At 57.9% G+C, this 17161-nt stretch overlaps 1 protein-coding gene across 5 annotated transcripts in view; it reads left to right on the top strand.

Moving 5' to 3' along the window:
• ACSBG1 (acyl-CoA synthetase bubblegum family member 1) overlaps nucleotides 1-17161 on the top strand; it is a 41040-nt gene that overhangs the window by 4476 nt on the left and 19403 nt on the right. For 2 of the 5 annotated variants that reach the window (XM_044230827.1, XM_044230823.1), the window contains exons 2-3: nucleotides 11520-11618; nucleotides 12577-12674. In XM_044230827.1, the coding sequence (XP_044086762.1) occupies nucleotides 11520-11618; nucleotides 12577-12674 (197 nt within the window). Of the gene's footprint in view, nucleotides 1-8124; nucleotides 8271-8845; nucleotides 8997-11519; nucleotides 11619-12576; nucleotides 12675-17161 lie in introns of those variants that run through there. The other 3 variants (XM_044230826.1, XM_044230824.1, XM_044230828.1) reach the window with 3 other exon arrangements.

The raw sequence follows: 17161 nt of genomic DNA, 5'->3' as shown, positions 1-17161 counted from the left end.
TGGCTCAACCCCTGGGATCCTACTGCCGGCTCCGGCGCGGGTGGGGGCGGGGGGGATGTTCGAAGAAGCCACCAGACTCGTCTCCACCGAGTCGGGTCGTGCCGTCGGCGCCGGCCGCGCTGGCGTTCTCCGCCGTCCGGCATCTCTGCCGGCGCTGGGAGCACTGCTCTTTGCGAGCCACTCTGCGGGGCGAGGGGTGGAATCTCCCTGTGGGTTCGGTGCTCGATGCCCCGCTGATGGTGTGGAGCCTGCTTCCAAGCGCCGACGGGCCGTTTCTCCACATTCTGCCGTGAGGTCTGTTCAAGCCTCCCGCCCATTTCGCAACTGCACGCAGCCCGTTTGCTCTTGTCGAGATTCTCCCTACGTTCTGGACTTCAGCCCCTCATTAGATACGGGCCGGTATTTCCTCCCACCTGACGGCTTGTTTTCCCTTTGCAATGCTGTCTGGATGAAAAAACGTCTTCTATTTGATAAAATAGTCTCCTTGGGGCGCCTGGGTGGCTCCTTGGTTAAGCCTCTGCCTTCGGCTCAGGTCACGATCCCAGGGTCCTGGGATCGAGCCCCGCATCGGGCTCTCTGCTCAGCGGGGAGCCTGCTTTCCCCTCTCTCTCCGCCTGCCTCTCTGCCTGACTGTGATCTCTCTCTCTGTCAAATAAATAAATAATATCTTTTTTAAAAAATCCAATCTCCTTTTTTCTTTTATGGTTGGAGGCACTGATAATTTTAGCTTTTACATTGATGTACATGATCTGTGTCAAATTAATATTTTTCCACACATTGATTCAAGTGCCATTTGTCGAAAATAATTTTTTTTTCACTATTAAGCTGCCAAGTCTCCTTTGTAAAAAAAAAAAAAAAGAAAAAGAAAAATATCATTTGACCGTGTGCATGTGGGCCTTTTTCTGGACGTTCTTCCCAGAGCCAGTCTTCCCTGCTGATGTTCCTGCCGTACTGTCTCCTTTGTCCTGGCTGCATTGTAAGTCTTGAAACCAGGCAGTCTTGGTCCCCCATGTGGTTCTTTCCTCCTGCTTGGGCAACGGCCAGTGCCGTTGGCGGCCTCTAAGTTGTTCTAGGACTCTTGCCTCCGGATTCTGTGCAAGGGCCACCTCTGGGTGTGTACTGAGCTAGTGACTCATCTCTAACAAGTGGAGAATCGCAGAAGCCGTGGGATTTTGCTTCAGAAGTTGGGTCAGAAAAGGCTCATGCTTTCACCTTCATTTTCTTGCTCGTCCCTGTGGCAAGGGCCGAGGGAGACCTCTGGCCAAGAACGAGAGAGCTGAGGCCCTCGGCCCAATGATCTGCCAGGGACCAAACACGAGCAAAGACAGGAGTAAGCTTGGAAGCCGGTCCTCCCCCAGTCGAACTTCCAGATGAGACGCAGCCTGGAGGACAGTTTGACTGTGGCCTGTGGGAAGCTTCGAGCCAGAGGCACCTGCAAAGCCACACCAGACCCTGACCCATGGTAGCTCTGAAGTTATCAGTGCTTAAGTGACTGCATTTTAGGATGCTTGTTATGTAACGATAAATGACTAACACACTCACTCTTTTGTGTCCCCACACAAAATTTAGAATCATCTTGTCAGTCTCTGCAAAAAAAGGCCGTTGGAACTTTGATAGGGAATGAGGGAGACTCTTCTGATCCATGAACATAGTCTGTATTTTCATTTATTTAGGTCTCTGATTCCTCTTATCTGTGATTTGTAATTTTCAGTGTAGATTTCTTGCACACTTTTCTTCCATTTGTTCCTAAGAATTGTATGGCTTTTGATGCTATGTAAATGTATTTCACACTTAATTGTCCAACATTTATTGTTGGTAGATAGTAAAACAATTGACTTTTTAAATTATTGACCTTTGTGATCTTACAAATTCTTTTATTAGTTCTGGTAACTTTTTGGGGAGGCCCTCCCTAGGATTTTTTATTTGCAAAGTTTTTTATCTGTTAATAAAGATAGCTGTATGCTGTACTTCTTCCTTTCCAGTCATTATGTCTTTAAGTTTTCTTATCTTATCGCACTGGCTAGAACCTCCAATGGAACTTATGTAGAGGGGACATCCTTCCCTGTTCCTGACATCATTGGCATTTCCAGTGACTTTCATTCCTTTCTGGAGATTTATGGTCCTTCTGGTGCAATACCCGTCAGCCTCAAACCAATAACGATTATTTGTTATTTTTCATGGTTTCCATGGGTCACAAGCAGCTTAGCAGAGGGGCTCTGACTCAGGGTCTCTGGAGGTCATAGTCAAGGCATCGGTCAGCCAGGTGCCAGACATCTGGACTTGGAGGACCTGCTGAAAACTGTATTTGTTTCCTGTGGACACTGTGACAGGTCACCACAAACCTGGTGGCTTCAGACAGCAGACATTTATTCTGAAGTTCTGGAAGTCACACTTTCATGGGGCTCAAGTCAAGGTGTCCGCAGGGCTGTGACCCCCTCCAGAGGCTCTCAGAGAGATTCTGTCCCTCAGCTATCCATTGTCCAGCATTCGTCCTTGACCTGGGGCTTCACCACTCCAATCTCTGCCTCTGCGGTCACACGGACTGTCTCCTATGTGTGTCTCCCTCTGCCTGGCTCTTGTAAGCATACAGGGGACTGCGGTTAGGGCCCACCTGGAGGGTCCAGATCAATCTCCCTGTCTTAAGATCCTTAATTTAATCACGTCTGCAAAATTCCCTTCTGTCATATAAGGTAATAGTCACAGGTTCCAGAGACTAAGAGATGGATATTTTGGGGGGACAGTTTTTAATTTACCACATTGGTTGTTGACCAAAGACTTTAATTATGCCAGTGGACCTCTCTGTCAGCTTCTTGAGAGATAACGCCCAGAAGAAGAAAATCTATAGAGTAAGAGTAGGTTAACAGTTGCCTAGGGTTGGGGGGCTTGAGCCGAAATGGAAGGTAACTGCTAAGAGGTTCAGGGTTTCTTCTGGAGATGACAAAATTGTTCTCAAAGTGACCATGATGATGACGGCACAGCTGTGGAAATACTAAAAATTATTGAATTTTACAGTTCAAATGGTTGCTTCTTCTGGACATTTTATGTCAGTGAACTTGTGTATCACCTGCCGTGACCGGCTTCGTTCACTAGTCCTGCTTTCGTGACTCGGCTGCGTCGCGCTGTGTGGCCGTGTTCGTTCTGCGGACGGCCAGCTCACATTCCAGTGCAGGGAAGCGCCCCATTCTGCTCGCCCTCTCACCAGCTGGGGGACATTTGGGTTGTTTTCACTCAATGGCTGCAGTTCCTGACGCTGCCAGGAACACATGCTCAGAGGTTTATCTGGACATGTTTGTATTTCCCTCGGGTGTCTATGTGGGGGTAGAGCCGCTGGGTCATAGGATGACTCTGAGGACCTGCCAGACTGTTCCCTGTGGTGGCTACGCCCCCCCGAGTCCCCAGCAGCCGTGTGCAGGGGCTCTGATGCCTCCCACCCACCCAGCACCCCTCCTCATCTCTCCGACTACAGCCATCCAGGAGCGGGGTGGAGTGTCTCCTGGTCTTGATTTCCTGACGGCTGGCTGTGCTGAGCGCCCCTGCGTGTAGCTGTTGTCCACCCGTGCATCTTGCAGAAATGTCCACTGAAACACTTTGCCTGGTTTTAATCAGGTTTCTTGTCATCTTGTTGAGTTGTAAGGGTTCTTTGTATATTCTGCATGTAATTCTCTTAGCAGAAATATAATTTGCAAATGTTTTCTCCCATTTTGTAGGTTATCTCTTTGCTTTATTGATGCTGTCCTTGAAGCACAAGAAGGCTTAATTTTGATGTAGTCCAATTTATGTGTTTTTCTCTTGCTGCTTCTGCTCTTGACATCGTGTCTCAGAAGGCTCTGCCTAACCCCAGGCCTCACAGACTTCGATTTTCTTCTAATGGTTAAAGTTTTGGCTCTTACTGTTAAGACTTTGACTTTAATTTTTTGTGAGTATTGTGGGGTCCAACTTCATTCTTCGGCATGTGGATATCCAGCTGTCCCAGAGCTATTTGTTGAAAAGACTATTTTTCCCCTACTGAATGGTCTTGGTGACCTCGTTGGAAACCAGTAGACAGCATATGCAAACTTGAGTTCTGGACTCCATGTTCTTCTCCCTTTATCCACACACGTGTCCTTGCACTGCACTGCGTTGTCTAAATGACTATAGATGTGTGGTGTGGTTTGAAATCAAGAGGTGTGAATCCTTCAGCTTTGCTCTTTCTCAATATTGTTTTGACTATTCTGGGGCTTTTGAATTTTCATATAAACTTTAGACCAGCTTGTTAATTTCTGAAAACTAAGTCAGCTGGGATTTTGATAGGGATTATGTTGACCTGTAGATCAGTTTGGTGGGGGGAGGGTGTAATTGTCTTCTTAATAGTAAATCTCTTGATCTTAAGATGACTTTCCATTTGTTTAGATCTTAATTTCTTTTAACAATGTTTTGTTATGTTTAATTTTTAAAAACCTTTTTTTCTCCCTATTCTTTTGATTGAGTAATTTCTACTCTTCTGTCTTCAAGTTCACAAAGTTTTTCTGATGGTCTCAAATCTGCTGTTAAATCCCATCTGCTGGGCTTTTCATTCAGAGATTGTACTTCCCTTATACTTTCCATTTTCATGGGCAACCCTCCGTTATTCATCAATCATGTCGCTATTTTTTCTTTCAATCATCAAACATGTGTTAGGAACCGCGTTAAAGTCCTGGCACGCTCATCTCCACACCTGCATCCGATCCAGGTTTGTTTCTGTTGACTGCCTTTTTCCCTCAATTTTGGCTCCAATTTCTTGCTTTTTCGGATGTCTGGTCATTTTTTGTTATATGCTAGATATTGTTATGATAGGTTGGGAGTACGTTGATTCAAAGGGTTTAGATCTGCACGAGCGTCAGCTGGTGTCTCAGCCACAGGGCTCTGCCTTTCTGAGTCAGTCACTCCTAAGAGTTCCCATGTTGCTGGCTGTGTGCAGTGGCCCCGGAGCCTGGCAGACGCCCAGCCACATTAGGGCAGTGTGTACGGTGCTTGAGAGTTTGAAGTCTGGAGTCAGACTACCTGGCTTTGAATCCCAAATATTCTGATCACCAGCTGCATCAGCTTCAGCACTTCAGCTCTCTGTGCTTCCAAAGCCTGTATGATGCGGATTAGAATTCGGTACCCACTTCACAGGACTGTGGGTATAATTGAGTGACTTTTCACATGTAAAACGACTGGAGCGGCACCTGCCGAATGCTAAGGGCTCAGGACATGTTAGTTTGAACTTTTAAAAAAGTGAAATGAGGGGCACCTGGGTGGCTCAGTGGGTTAAGCCTCTGCCTTCGGCTCAGGTCATGATCTCAGGGTCCTGGGATCGAGTCATGTATCAGGCTCTCTGCTCCTCTCCCACTCCTCCTGCTTGTGTTCCCTCCCTCGCTCTTTGTCAAATAAATAAATCTTTAAAAAAAAAAAAGAAGAAGAAGAAGAGCAGCAGTGGACACTAGGGACAGGGACAGGAAGTGCCCTCGTCTGCCGTCAGAGGGCTGCCTCTGCTCACGTCTGTACAAGGTGTAGAGACAACGGCCTGACACGTGGAGCCACATAAATGCTAGCTACCGGCTGTTTACATAAAATTATTATTTCTGCCGGCTTTCCCTCTGCCCCCTCTGGGCTGGGGGCCTGGTAACACCCCATCTGGCAGCCTTGTCCCTGCCCGAGGCAGCTGAATTCCGGCCCAGATGCCAAATCACCCTTCACCGGTGCAAGGCGGGCCCAGAGAGGACCAAGGACTCACCCACGATCACCCATCCGGGGCAGGCCCCAAGCTAGAAGCCACAGGGCTCAGTGTCCAGAACACTTTGTCTTGGGCAGGACGGGACTGCCTCCCGGCTCAGTCTGGGTTTTGCAAGAGAGCCTGACGATGGACGAGTTCATCCCCATGCAGGCCTGTGAGCTTTGTCCCGACAGGGCTGGAGACTCTGGGTGTGGCAGGAGCTCGGTTAGAACCGAGCTGGCCGGCCTCACCCAACATGGCAGAAGCCAAGCACGCCACTCCCCAAACACACCTCTGTGGGGGCCTTGCCCTGGGGACTCAGTCCCCAGGTGCCTGCCACAAATATGTTCCTTCTAGTGGGTGTGGCAAACTTGGCTTAGACCACTGGTGCCCTGGGTCCCCCAGGAGCTGGTCTGTCACGGGGCCTCAGCGGCCTCCCCTCGGAACACATCCTTCATCTCTGGCCAAATAGACGCATCCTCTCTCCTTGCCAACTGTCTCCTTTAATTTCGCTGCGCCGCCCACCCCCAGCCTGGGTTTGGTGTCCCAGTGACCCTGAATGCTCCTCCATTCACAGACGGTCCCCGGACTGCCGTCACCTCTCAGCCTTCGAGGCACGAGCCAGGCTGGCTGGCTCCCTCGGCCCCCAGACCCCCCCGCACAGGGGAGGTATTGAACCACTCCCCGTGGTAGAAGGGGGAATCCTCATGGTGCTGTCAGTCCTGGAGAAGGGTCAGATCATTTCCAGGGAATATGGGCTTCATTAGAATTTTTACTTCATGGTAGACGGTTATGCTTAACAAAAAAACACCCAGCCTCTAGACTGCGTGCTCTGGGAGGGGGTTAGCTAGAGCGGCTCCAGAGGGTCCCTCCCAGAGGGCTTCCTGGAGGAGGAGGGGTCTGGAGAACAGGAGGCAGGCCAGCTTGTGGATTTTGCAAGGGGATGGAAAGTGAAGACGATATATTTCCCAAGCCACCCTGATCCCAGAAGGAGCCTCTCAGCCTCCTCGTCTGTTTAGGAACTGCTGTAGATCCAGCTGTCCGGGGGGTGCCGAGGCCTGGGCATGGGGTAGCTGCCAGCCCTTGAACGGAGGCCATTTCTGATGCCATCCCCCACCCCACCCACAGCCATGCCCAACGCCAACTCTAATCATTAACACCACCAGCGCGGAGCCCTTGGCCCTCAGCGGGCATCATCCGGGGGGACAGAGGAGGCCTGCATTCCTTCCTGGGGTTCGTGGGGGCTGGGAACCCTTTCAAAGCACGGATGGAGGGTGAGGAGGGGGCTTCTGGCAGGTTCTCAAAGGAGCACATAACCCATGGGAGGCTCAGGGCTAGTGCCCCAGACCCAAACTGTCAGGGTGTCCTGAGGCCGCTGTGGGCGTGCATGGCCAGGAAAAGGGAACTTGAAGGAACTGGAATTTGGTGAAAGGCAGAATTTTCTTGAAGTTGGTCCACTGGCATTGGCATACCAGCTTCCTGGGGCCGTCTGGGGGGTATCTGCCGTCTGACTGGGTTCAGGACCAGGAACAACCGGTGTCCTGCCCCTGCACCCTCCGAAGGGACTTACAATGCCCTCAACACCCAGCGGGGCTCTGCGTGTCTTCACCTCCCCCAGAGGCAGTCCAGATCCTGAAGCCGTAGCTTGCCAGTGATGAGTAAAGGTGGGGACCTCCCGGGCTGGAAGGGCAGCTGGGAGGAGGCTTCCAAGGAGCAGGGGTCCTGGTGTTCGAAGGTTTAGGCTCGATGTGACAATCCTGCCAAGTCCCGGGGCGGGGAGCGGAGGGGGCACAAGGGCACAGGGCAGGACGCTGGCTGCCGCGGGGCAGGGACCCTCCCGAGGCACAGGTGAGGGAGCAGGGCACTGTTTCATGGCGCAGAGGATGGGTAACTGTAGCACCCATTGTGTCCAGGTTCACGGAGACCCGGGAGCCCATCCCAGTTCTGCCTCTGGCTGGGCACACAACGTCGAGCCCTCGCCCAGAGCTCGGAGCTCTCCACGAAGCCTCCGCTGCAGGGCTGGGAGACCGCAAGGGGAAGGCACACCTGGGCTGCTGGACTCCGGGCGGGCATTTAGTACAGAAAAGTTAAAAAGTCAAAACCAAACCAAAAGTCAAGCCTGTACCCTGCCGCTGGGGCCCGGGCCGGCTTCAGGAGCAGTGCCCAGCCGAGGGCGGTACCCGCAGACTGGCTCCCCCACCCACACCGGCGGGGCCTCTTCCTCGCCTGTTCCCCGTCCTCTTGTGTAAGGCTCGCAGGTGGGCAGCTGGGCCCGTGCCAGGTGGGTCAGAGGTGTCTGGGGACACACCTCACCCACAGCCCCGGGGCAGGCCGGGGCGGGTCCCCACGCATGCCCGGCCCCCCTGCCTCATCACCGGGAACTCAGGCAGCTCCAGCTCCCACACTGGGAGCCTTAGCCGGCGGCGCACAGGGAACGCCGAGCCCTGTCCCTGCAGGTGAGCCCCCCGTGGGGCCGGACCTGGGGCTGCCTCCACGGGGTTTTTGGCCCGGAACCCGGGATCCTGAGAGAGCTGCGGGGGTCCAACCGACCTTCGAGGTGAGACAGGCCATATGGACTAAGGAGAAGCAGGGGCATGGACCACCGTGTGGGGGGATCGGAGAGGCCCCGAGGAAGCCGCTCTCTGCCGGGCTGCTGGCGAGCCTGACTTCCGTCGCTGCGGCGGGGACAGTGGGTTCTGGAGGAGGAGCTGCTCCTCTCCCAGCCCGGGCCTTTTAGGATTCGGGGAATGTCTGGGCAAGGCCCTGAACTGGAAATCCTCTGCTGAGTTTCCGGAGATAAGGTGTCCCCTTTGCACTCCGGGCGGAGAGAGGTGGGAACGGGAAGAGGACTAGGGAAGGCAGCCAGGGCGGGTTGGGGGCAGGTGCAGGAGTCCCGGGGACCCGGTGGGTTTGCTCATCCTGGTCAGCGCCGCCTGGCCCTGGGAAGAGAAACTGGAGCCCGAAGGCGAATCTGCTGTTCTCGATACAATCAGGTGTGTGGGCTCAGCAGGCGGCAGACTACAGTCAGGTGCCCGGCCCCAGGAGCCGGTGAGTCCTGCCTAGCAGGGAGGGCACCCGCGTCCTCACCCAGCCCGGCCGCGGGCCGTGACGCACGCTGTGTCTCTGTTGCAGGGCGGTTTGGTGGAGCGCGGCCTCTCTGGGGCTGATGCGTCCCCTGCGGTCCCCACTCTCTCCTGGGGGAGCTCGAGGGGCACAGCCGCCCCACGGGGACCACGCCGGAGATGCTCCTGCTCAGGTCTGCCAGCTCCGTCCTGAGGACCGTGTAAGGAACCAGGACCCCACCCTCCTCCCAGAGACAGTCCCCGCACGGCACCGCGCCTGGACCCCAGGCCTGGGCTTGGTGCCGTTCTTTCCGCTGAGTCACTCTCCCCCATCAAAGAACTTTCTCCTCCTTTCCCCCGGGAAGACCCCTGGCAGCCCCCCAGCAATACGGGAGAACCACTGAGCACAGGAGGCACTTTGCAGGGTCCCATAGCCTCACCACAGATGCAGGGCTGGCCCAGGGCCCCGAGGCTCAGAGAGGGACGGTGACTTGCCCAGGGTCACACAGCCAGCGGAGCTGAGCCCAGACAGGCCGTTCTGATGAACCTTAGAAAGCATTTCTTGAACACAGGTTGCATATGGCACAGTGGCTTGGCTGTTGAAAGTGGAAAGGGAAGAAAGAACGAGTAACGAGGAGGTGGACCCCCATCCAGGAGGGGCTCCCATGGAAAACGAGGGTTCCTCTTGGCTTGTGGGTCACACACATGGTGACAACTCGAGATGCTTACCGAGCTCCAGCTGTGTACCTCAGGGCCTCTCAAGGCCGGAGGACAGAGAGACTCATGGAGCTTACCAAGTTGTGAGTGGCCTTCAAGGCCCAAACCGGAGTGTCCAAAGGGCGTGAGAGTGAGAAGGTGTTGGGGACAATCCCTGAGGGCTTCCTGAAGGAGGAGCTGAATGAGGCCCAGTAAGCTCTGTCTTCATAGGGTTCGCTTCAGCTTCTGGGGCAGGACAGGAGGACAGAGGAGAGTTGACCAGAGACGGTCGAGAGAGGAAGTGCGAGCTCTCACAGTCCCCTCCGCCTGGCCCATGAACCTCGAATACACCTGCAGTATATTACCGCACATAAGCCCTTCAAGAGCTTCCTCGCCCCAGGGCGACTGGGCCGCTGCTAAGGACATTTGGTTTCTGTGCCAGCGGCGTGAGGCCAGGTGCCGATGGGGTGCGTGCGTGCAGGAGGGGGTCTAGCTTGCCAGAGGGACAGGAATACTGTGCTCATCCGTCCCCTTGGACGGGCTCTGGTCATGATCACGGTGGACCCACCTTGCCTGCTGGTCCCTCGCCGGACCCCAGGGCTGCCCAGAGCACGGAGTCCAAGGGCCCCCCGTGCGTGGGAGGGTCAGAGCCGTCCCGGTGGCTGCCCTCAGAGGACGCTGTGGACGCTGGGTCCGCGGGCTCACTCCCCAGGCAGAAGAGGCTGGCCCGGTGCGCTCGGCTCTCCTGGCCCCCAGGACGGCTGCAGACAGGCCAGCAAAATGGGGGCAGGGCGGGGCTGGAGCCCGTCCCGGGAGTGGCAAAAGCAGGGGCGAGGAGGACCACTGGAGCGTCCACTGCAGCACCCCCGCCCGGACACGGGGCAGTGGCCACACAGGGAGGGCTTCGCCCCTGTATCACACAGCATGGCTCCCTTCCCTTCCGTGCTTCGAGCGGGGCCAGGACGTCAGGGAGGTCCTGCAAAATCTGTTTCCGATGGTGGGTGAGGGTGCCAACCCCTTCCGGGGGCCACGCTCCGGCAAAGGCAAAGCCACACCTTCCTCGACCAGGAGACGGAACGCTGCTCTCTCCCAATAAGACATCCAGCATTCGGCAGGCTCCGGGCCATGCGCAGGGGGAGCAAGGTGTCCCCGTCACAGTCCCCCAGGACGGGGGTGGACGGCAGCGCGTCTGAGCCACCAGAGCCCGGCCTGTGCGTGGGGCTGCCAGACGCTCGGGAAAGGGCCCCACACAGAAGCAGAAACCGGAAGCTCTATCAGGTGCAGGACAGGCTGTCTGTACTCTCGGTGGTGGGCGTTTTTTTTTTTTTTTTTTTAAGATTTTATTTATTTATTTGACAGAGATCACAGGCAGGCCGAGAGAGGAAGGGAAGCAGGCTCCCTGCTGAGCAGAGAGCCCGATACGGGGCTCGATCCCAGGACCCTGGGATCACAACCTGAGCGGAAGGCAGAGGCTTAACCCAGTGAGCCCCCCAGGCACCCCAGTGGTGGGCATTTAAAGCAGACTGTGCTGGTGGTGGGCAGCCTCCGTGAATCTGGCCGTGGGGAGTCCAGAGGCCCGTTGCTGTAGGCCCCGGGTTTGCCCCTGGGGTGGCCTCACCCGTCCTTTGAGGACACGGCCAGGAGAGTGTGGGCCCCGCACCAAGTTTGCCGTGCCTGCTCAGGAGCTCCCAACAGGGCACCCTCGGCCCGTGCCTGTGCGTGTCCTGCATCCACCCACTATTTGCGGTGTCTGTGCCCAGAGCTCGGGGGCCGTTTGGTACCAGCATGACTGTCTCTGTCCCAAAGCAGAGGCAGCATCCAGTCTGTGACCCGAGAGGGTAATGGTGGTGGCCAATGACCCAAAGTCAGCAGGACAAGTCCCACGTGCTCAGACCCTCCACCTAGCACAGGGGCCCCTGGCCCCATACAGCGAGGACTTGCTCACAAAGTTCCCAGGAAGGAAACCGCCTTGGCTCCCACCCAGCCCCCCTCCCCAGGCCCCTCCCTTCATAACCTCCTGATGTCTTTCGCTTTAAAACCTATCCCAGGTTCTTAAGCAGACTGCTGCCAGGTGGGCCTGGGTGCGTTCAGAAACTTAGTTTGAACCTGCAGAACCAGCAAGGAGTAAGGCCGAATGTGACAAGCAGGTAACTGGCGCAACAGCCTGGGAAATGGGCAAGGATGGGACCAGCCCCACCCTGACAGACAGACAAGACTCCCTGGAGCCAGGGTCCTGCCCTCAGGGCTGCCATGACCAGCTACTGAGTGTGCAGGTTGCACACTGCACAACTCCAGTAGGCTCTGTTTACATATTGATGCGTGTGAAATATGCCCCTGGAGTTGAGTGAGGTTATAGCCCTGCTTGACCCTGGTGCGTGTTCTGAACTCCATCCACTCCTCACCCAGGACACTGAGTTCTGGCCAGTTGAACCCTGAGGAGGAATGGTGCTGACAACAGAGGCCCCATAACCCCTTAGGCCATCCAGCTGGAAATGGAGATCCATTGTCCACAGCCACCATGCCTGGGAAGCGAGGAGGATCTGGGCCAGGGGTGAAGGCAAATGGCCTGAGCCCCAGATCTCTTTGGCCCCACACCTGTCCTCTCCCTGGAGGAGTAGGCTAGGGCCTCCCCACAGGTGCCCCGGGGGCGGGGAGGTCCTTGCTGGGGCCCGCACAGGACGCGTGGAAGCCCTAGGAATGTCCTCAGCTCCAGTCTGAGCTTGTAAGCATGAGTGTGTCCGACGCCTGAGGCCCAGGGGTCTGGGTGAGCAGAAGGGGCTCTCATGAAGTCGTGTCCAGAATCGGCCAGTGCTGGACCCCCACCCAGCCTTTCCTTGCCCAGTTGGGGACACTGAGTCCAGACAGAGCTGTGCCCTTGCCCAGAGTCACACAATCCAGAGCAGAGCAGGGCTGAGCGCTGAGAAACCACGGTGGGGGGCTGGGGGGCTGCTGGGTCAGCCCTGCAGCGGCTGCGCTCTTGTCCCCGACCCCCACCGGGAGGCAGGGATGCCCATGTCACTCCCGGTGCCCAGATGTGTGCTGGGCGAGCACCAGGAAGTCAGGCCGGGCCCGAGGGTCTCACGTTGTTTCTCCCCTCCCCGCCAGCTCCCTGACTGATGGGCGGAAGCTCTCCAAGGAGGCCCTAAGCCGTGCTCTCACACTCTCATCCCGGGAGGAGAAGGACGCCCAGCTGGATGGCTCAGGTGAGCCGGGGCGGGGGGGGGACTGCGGGCTGTGCCGGGTGCTGGGGGGCTGCGGCAGAGCCCGGGCAGAGGCGAGCTCAGGGAGCCACAGGACGAGACTTTGGGGGCCGGAGCTGGTGGAAATCCTGCTGGTCTCCACGTTCCCAGGAGCCCCATCACACCCCTTTCCTTATGGCCACGTCAGGGCCCAGCATGAAAGAAGGCAGTGACTGGTGGGGAGGACAGAGACAGGGGGCGGCTGGGGACTCTGGACGGTTCGAGGTGCCGGGGAGCAGCTTGGTTGCCTGGGGCGTGGGGCCGCCGGGGCCGGGAAGGAGGCCGAGTCTGTGGGAGGCTCGCAAAGACCTTCTCCCACGGCTGCCCAAGGAGGGCACAGAACCGTCATTTACCCCGAAGAGTCATCACAATGACAGTAGCCACGTCGCTTCGCTCATTTTTATTGGCTGTGTGACAACATTGTAGCAGAAGCGCAGGTCAGAGGTAAACAGAAACAGGAAGCTCCTGGGGCACAGATGGCCGTCTCTAGGTCCTGCGCGGTCCCTGGGGCCTTGCCGTCCTGTGTCACCTGCCCCTGAGCTCCTGGGAGCAGCCAGGCATGACCCCGAGGCTGCCCCCTCGCGTGGGTGTTGGGGTGCAGGCTTTGGAACTCGGGGCATCTTTTGCAGAATGTTCTTAAATTTGGGTCTGCCTGGTGTCTTCCTCGTGCTCAGACTAGGTCTGGGATTTGGGGAGCAAGTGGAACTAGCTGGGGAGGCCATTTCTTTCTTTTTTTTTTTTTTAAGATTTTATTTATTTATTAGAGAGTTGGAAAGAGATCACAAGTAGGCAGAGCGGCAGGCGGGGGATGGGGGTGGGAGCAGGCCTCCTGCTGAACAGAGAGCCTGATGCGGGGCTCGATCCCAGGACCCTGAGATCATGACCTGAGCCGAAGGCAGAGGCTTTAACCCACTGAGCCACCCAGGCGCCCCTGGGAGGCCATTTCTTCTGGTCTCCGCACAGGACCGAGGGGAGGGCAGAGCCAGCAACAGGTGGAGGGGAAGCCCGGGCCTCCTCCCCCAGATTTCTTCCGGCCGGGCTTTCCGGGTCGGAGGACTGAGGAGTGTCAAGGCAAAGGTCACCATGTGTGCTAGAAGAGATGCCAAGAGGCGTAAGGAGGGCATACGCCTTGGGGCAGAGCTGCTCCCGGGGATGTTGGCAGGGCCAGGGGTGCTGTCCGGCCCGTCGGGAGCCCCACAGGCCCGGCACGTGGGTCGTGCTCTGCCAGCCTGTCCTGTGCAGCCCCAGGGCCTCTGGTGTGTGGCCCCAGTGGGATCCGAGTCCCGCAGGGACCGAGTGCCCACCACGCGCCCGCCTGGTGCCGGGGCTGGGCCCTCTTGCTCTCGGGACTGCCCAGCGAGTCCCAGCTCTGTGGAGCGTGTAGTAGACGTTTTGTCTGGGCCCAGAGCTGTCGTGTCTGATGTTTCGGAGTATAGGGGAGGTTGATGGGGTCAAGAAAGAACCCTTGAAATTTCTTCGGTGCAAAATGTGGTCTTATTAAAGCTCGGCGACAGGCCCCGTGGGCAGAAAGCACTGCCCCAGGGCTGAGAGGCTGATGGTCCGTTTGTGCCCGTGGCCCAGACAGAGCTGCCCCTGCCTGTCACGCCACCCCCACCCCACCACGACGGAGGGGCACGTGTTCAAACCCGGGGAAGGAGGGGGGAAGTAGCCTTGCAGCTGCCTGTCCAAAAGCGCTCTCCATAGGACTGGGCAACGGTCGTGGGGAGGGGCCGGGGGGGTGGGTTCAGTCCTCCTCCACCCGCCTGCCCCAGAGAACACGGGGTGCGTGCTCAGCTTTGTGCCGAGGGGTTCGCCGTCCCGCATGTTACCTTCAGAGAGCGGCGTGGAGCTCATCCCCACGTGACAGAGGAAACCAGGCTCCGAGAGGTTCTGTGACGGTCTCGTCACGCCGCTAGTAGGACGTGGAAGTCTTCACAGGCCACGCTGCGTCTTGGGGCCCCGGGGAGCATGGCCCCCTCTGGGCCTACCAGCCCCCGCCTCCCCTCCAGTTCTCCTCTGAGCCGCAGCCCCCCTGGGGAGTTCAGGGGAGTCTTGTTTTCACATCACCTGCCACCGGGGCCTCTGTGAGTTCCCAGAAGCAGGAGGGCCCTCGAGCCCCTGTCCCAGGCCAGGCTCTGAGCTGGGAGGCAGGCGCACTGAGTCGGGCCTGCGAGCTGCTGGAGTCTGGCCTCCACACAAAGGCAGCCGTGTGCCAGGCCCTGGAGAGGCAGTTCTTTCTAGTTCTTTCCAGCGGAGCATGAACTCCAGCTAGAACAGGGCAAGGCCAAGACCATGGGAAGGGGAGGGGGTCCAGGGAGAGCAGCTGCTCGGGAGGGGACCGGCAGAGGGGCTGGCCAGAGCCTGGTCCCCACGCCCACTCTTCCAGCGGACTCCCACACCCCCGGGGAGCTCTGAGCCCCATGAGGCCTGCGGTCGGGTCGAGGGCTGTACGGGGCTCCTTGTCCTGCACTCCCCCTCTGCCCAGATGCCTCAAGGACAGCGCTGCTCTTGGCTGGAAGGAGGCAGATAGGACCCTTGTCCTGGGACGCTCACAGCCTGAGGGCAGGGGGCAGGGTGGGGACCGTGGGAGGGGAGCCCCCCCACGGTCACTTCTGCCTCTGGCGGGGGAGGGCTGGGGAAGGACAGACGTCCTGGAGAACAGGGCGGATGCGTGCAGGCAGCGCCTGACCAGTGGGAACCTCAGCCGCCCCAGCCGGGAAGAGAGGGGACCCTTGTGCGAACTTCCCTGATCGTGGGTCCAGCTCTGTGGAGCGTGTAGTAGACGTTTTGTCTGGGCCCAGAGCTGTCGTGCCTGATGTTGTTTCGGAGTATAGGGGAGGTTGATGGGGTCAAGAAAGAACCCTCGAAATTTCTTTGGTGCAAAATGTCTTATTAAAGCTCGGCGACAGGCCCCGTGGGCAGAAAGAGTTGCCCCAGGGCTGAGAGGCTGATGGTCCGTTTGTGCCCGTGGCCCAGAGCTGCCCCTGCCTGTCCTGCCACCCCCACCCCACCACGACGGAGGGGCACGTGTTCAAAGGAGGGGCTGGGAGGCTGGGCTCCTGCCCGAATCGACAAGAAAACTGCCTTGGGCCCCTGGGGGCCAGCCACAGGGTTGTCCCTGAGGAGGGTGCCGGCAGAGGGGAGCCGGGCTCCGCGGGGCAGGTGGAGGCTGGCTCCGGGCTTCGGAGCGTCTCCAGCCCACGCCCACCACCAGGCAGGCAAAGCCCGTCTCAGCGACCCCACTGAGTGGTCCAGGCCTGGACGAGTGGGATCCTGGGGGCGGAACATGAGGGCAGAACAGTGACCCCAGAGGGGCCGTCAATCTTGTCCGCCCGATTGTAATTCAGGTGGGGCAACCGAGGCCCGGGGAGGATGGGGGTCTGCCCAGGCTCTCCCTGCTGAGTGGCCACAAGCCCGAGCTCATAACCTTTGGGCAAGAAGGCTGCGGAGTGGCCAGCAGGTGGAGGGGGTCACTCCCATCTCAGACACAGAGGAGCCAAAATCACATTCTAGGACATTCTGGACAAGGTCTGGACACGCTGTTCTGTCCCAGGCAGGCCTTGCCCTTATCTTGAGTTGTGTTCTGAGGCCACCATGACCTCTTTCCCTTCAACATCCCCACGAGGGCCTGGCATGGGTCTGAGCAGGGTCCAAGGGCTGAAGCAAAGGGTCCCTGTGCACAGAGGGAGCGTCCATGGCCCTGGCCCGGCCCCGTCAGACCCGAGTCCAGGCCCCGTCCAACCCCCGCCCCCGGCTAGGCTGACCTCGACAGCAGAGGTTTTGGGGCCCAGAGCTGGAAGGAGCGGCTCGGAGGCAGATCTGTCCCAGGCCTGAAGCCCTACCTCCCCACCTGCCCACCCCAGGCCCACGCATCCCTCCAACTGTACAATAGGCTCCTTCTCAGTCATCCCCACAGATGGTGGTAAACAGCCCCGGGCTTCTCCTCCCCCACTGCCCTCGCGCTCGCCCAGTTTTTTCTCCTTCCCAGCCAGTTCAGCGTGATTTCCTCTGCTGCTCAGAAGCCTTTATCCCAGAGCCTCAAGGACAGCAGCTCCCAGCCCCCCGGCCACCCCCAGCATAATGGGTGATTGATAAGACACAGGCTGGGTCAGGCCAAGTTCGGTGACCCCATGAGCAAGAGGAGGCGAGCAGAGGGGGACCGGGCCTTGGGAAAGCCCATCCCGGGCACTCGGCTGGCATTCTCTCCTGTGCACTGGGGGTTGGCTGCCGGCCGCAGACTGTCTGCTAACTGGGCTGATCGAGGGGACCAGGGACCTTGGCTGGGTTGCAGCTGTATTCTTGGCTGCTCCTGGAGCCGTGAGCTTGGTGGGGCATGCGGATCTGCGTCCCTGCCCAACATCCGGGTTGGGGGGCGAGGACACTTTAAAGGGCAGGCAACTCGGGGATTCGGGCTGGCTCCGTTGCTGGGGCATGGCACTCTTGATCTCAGG

The sequence above is a fragment of the Neovison vison genome, chromosome 13 (assembly GCF_020171115.1).
Source record: "Neovison vison isolate M4711 chromosome 13, ASM_NN_V1, whole genome shotgun sequence".
Lineage (NCBI taxonomy): Eukaryota > Metazoa > Chordata > Mammalia > Carnivora > Mustelidae > Neogale > Neogale vison.
Note: the sequence above shows the minus strand (reverse complement) of the source record. Positions and strands in the feature narration are given on the sequence as shown.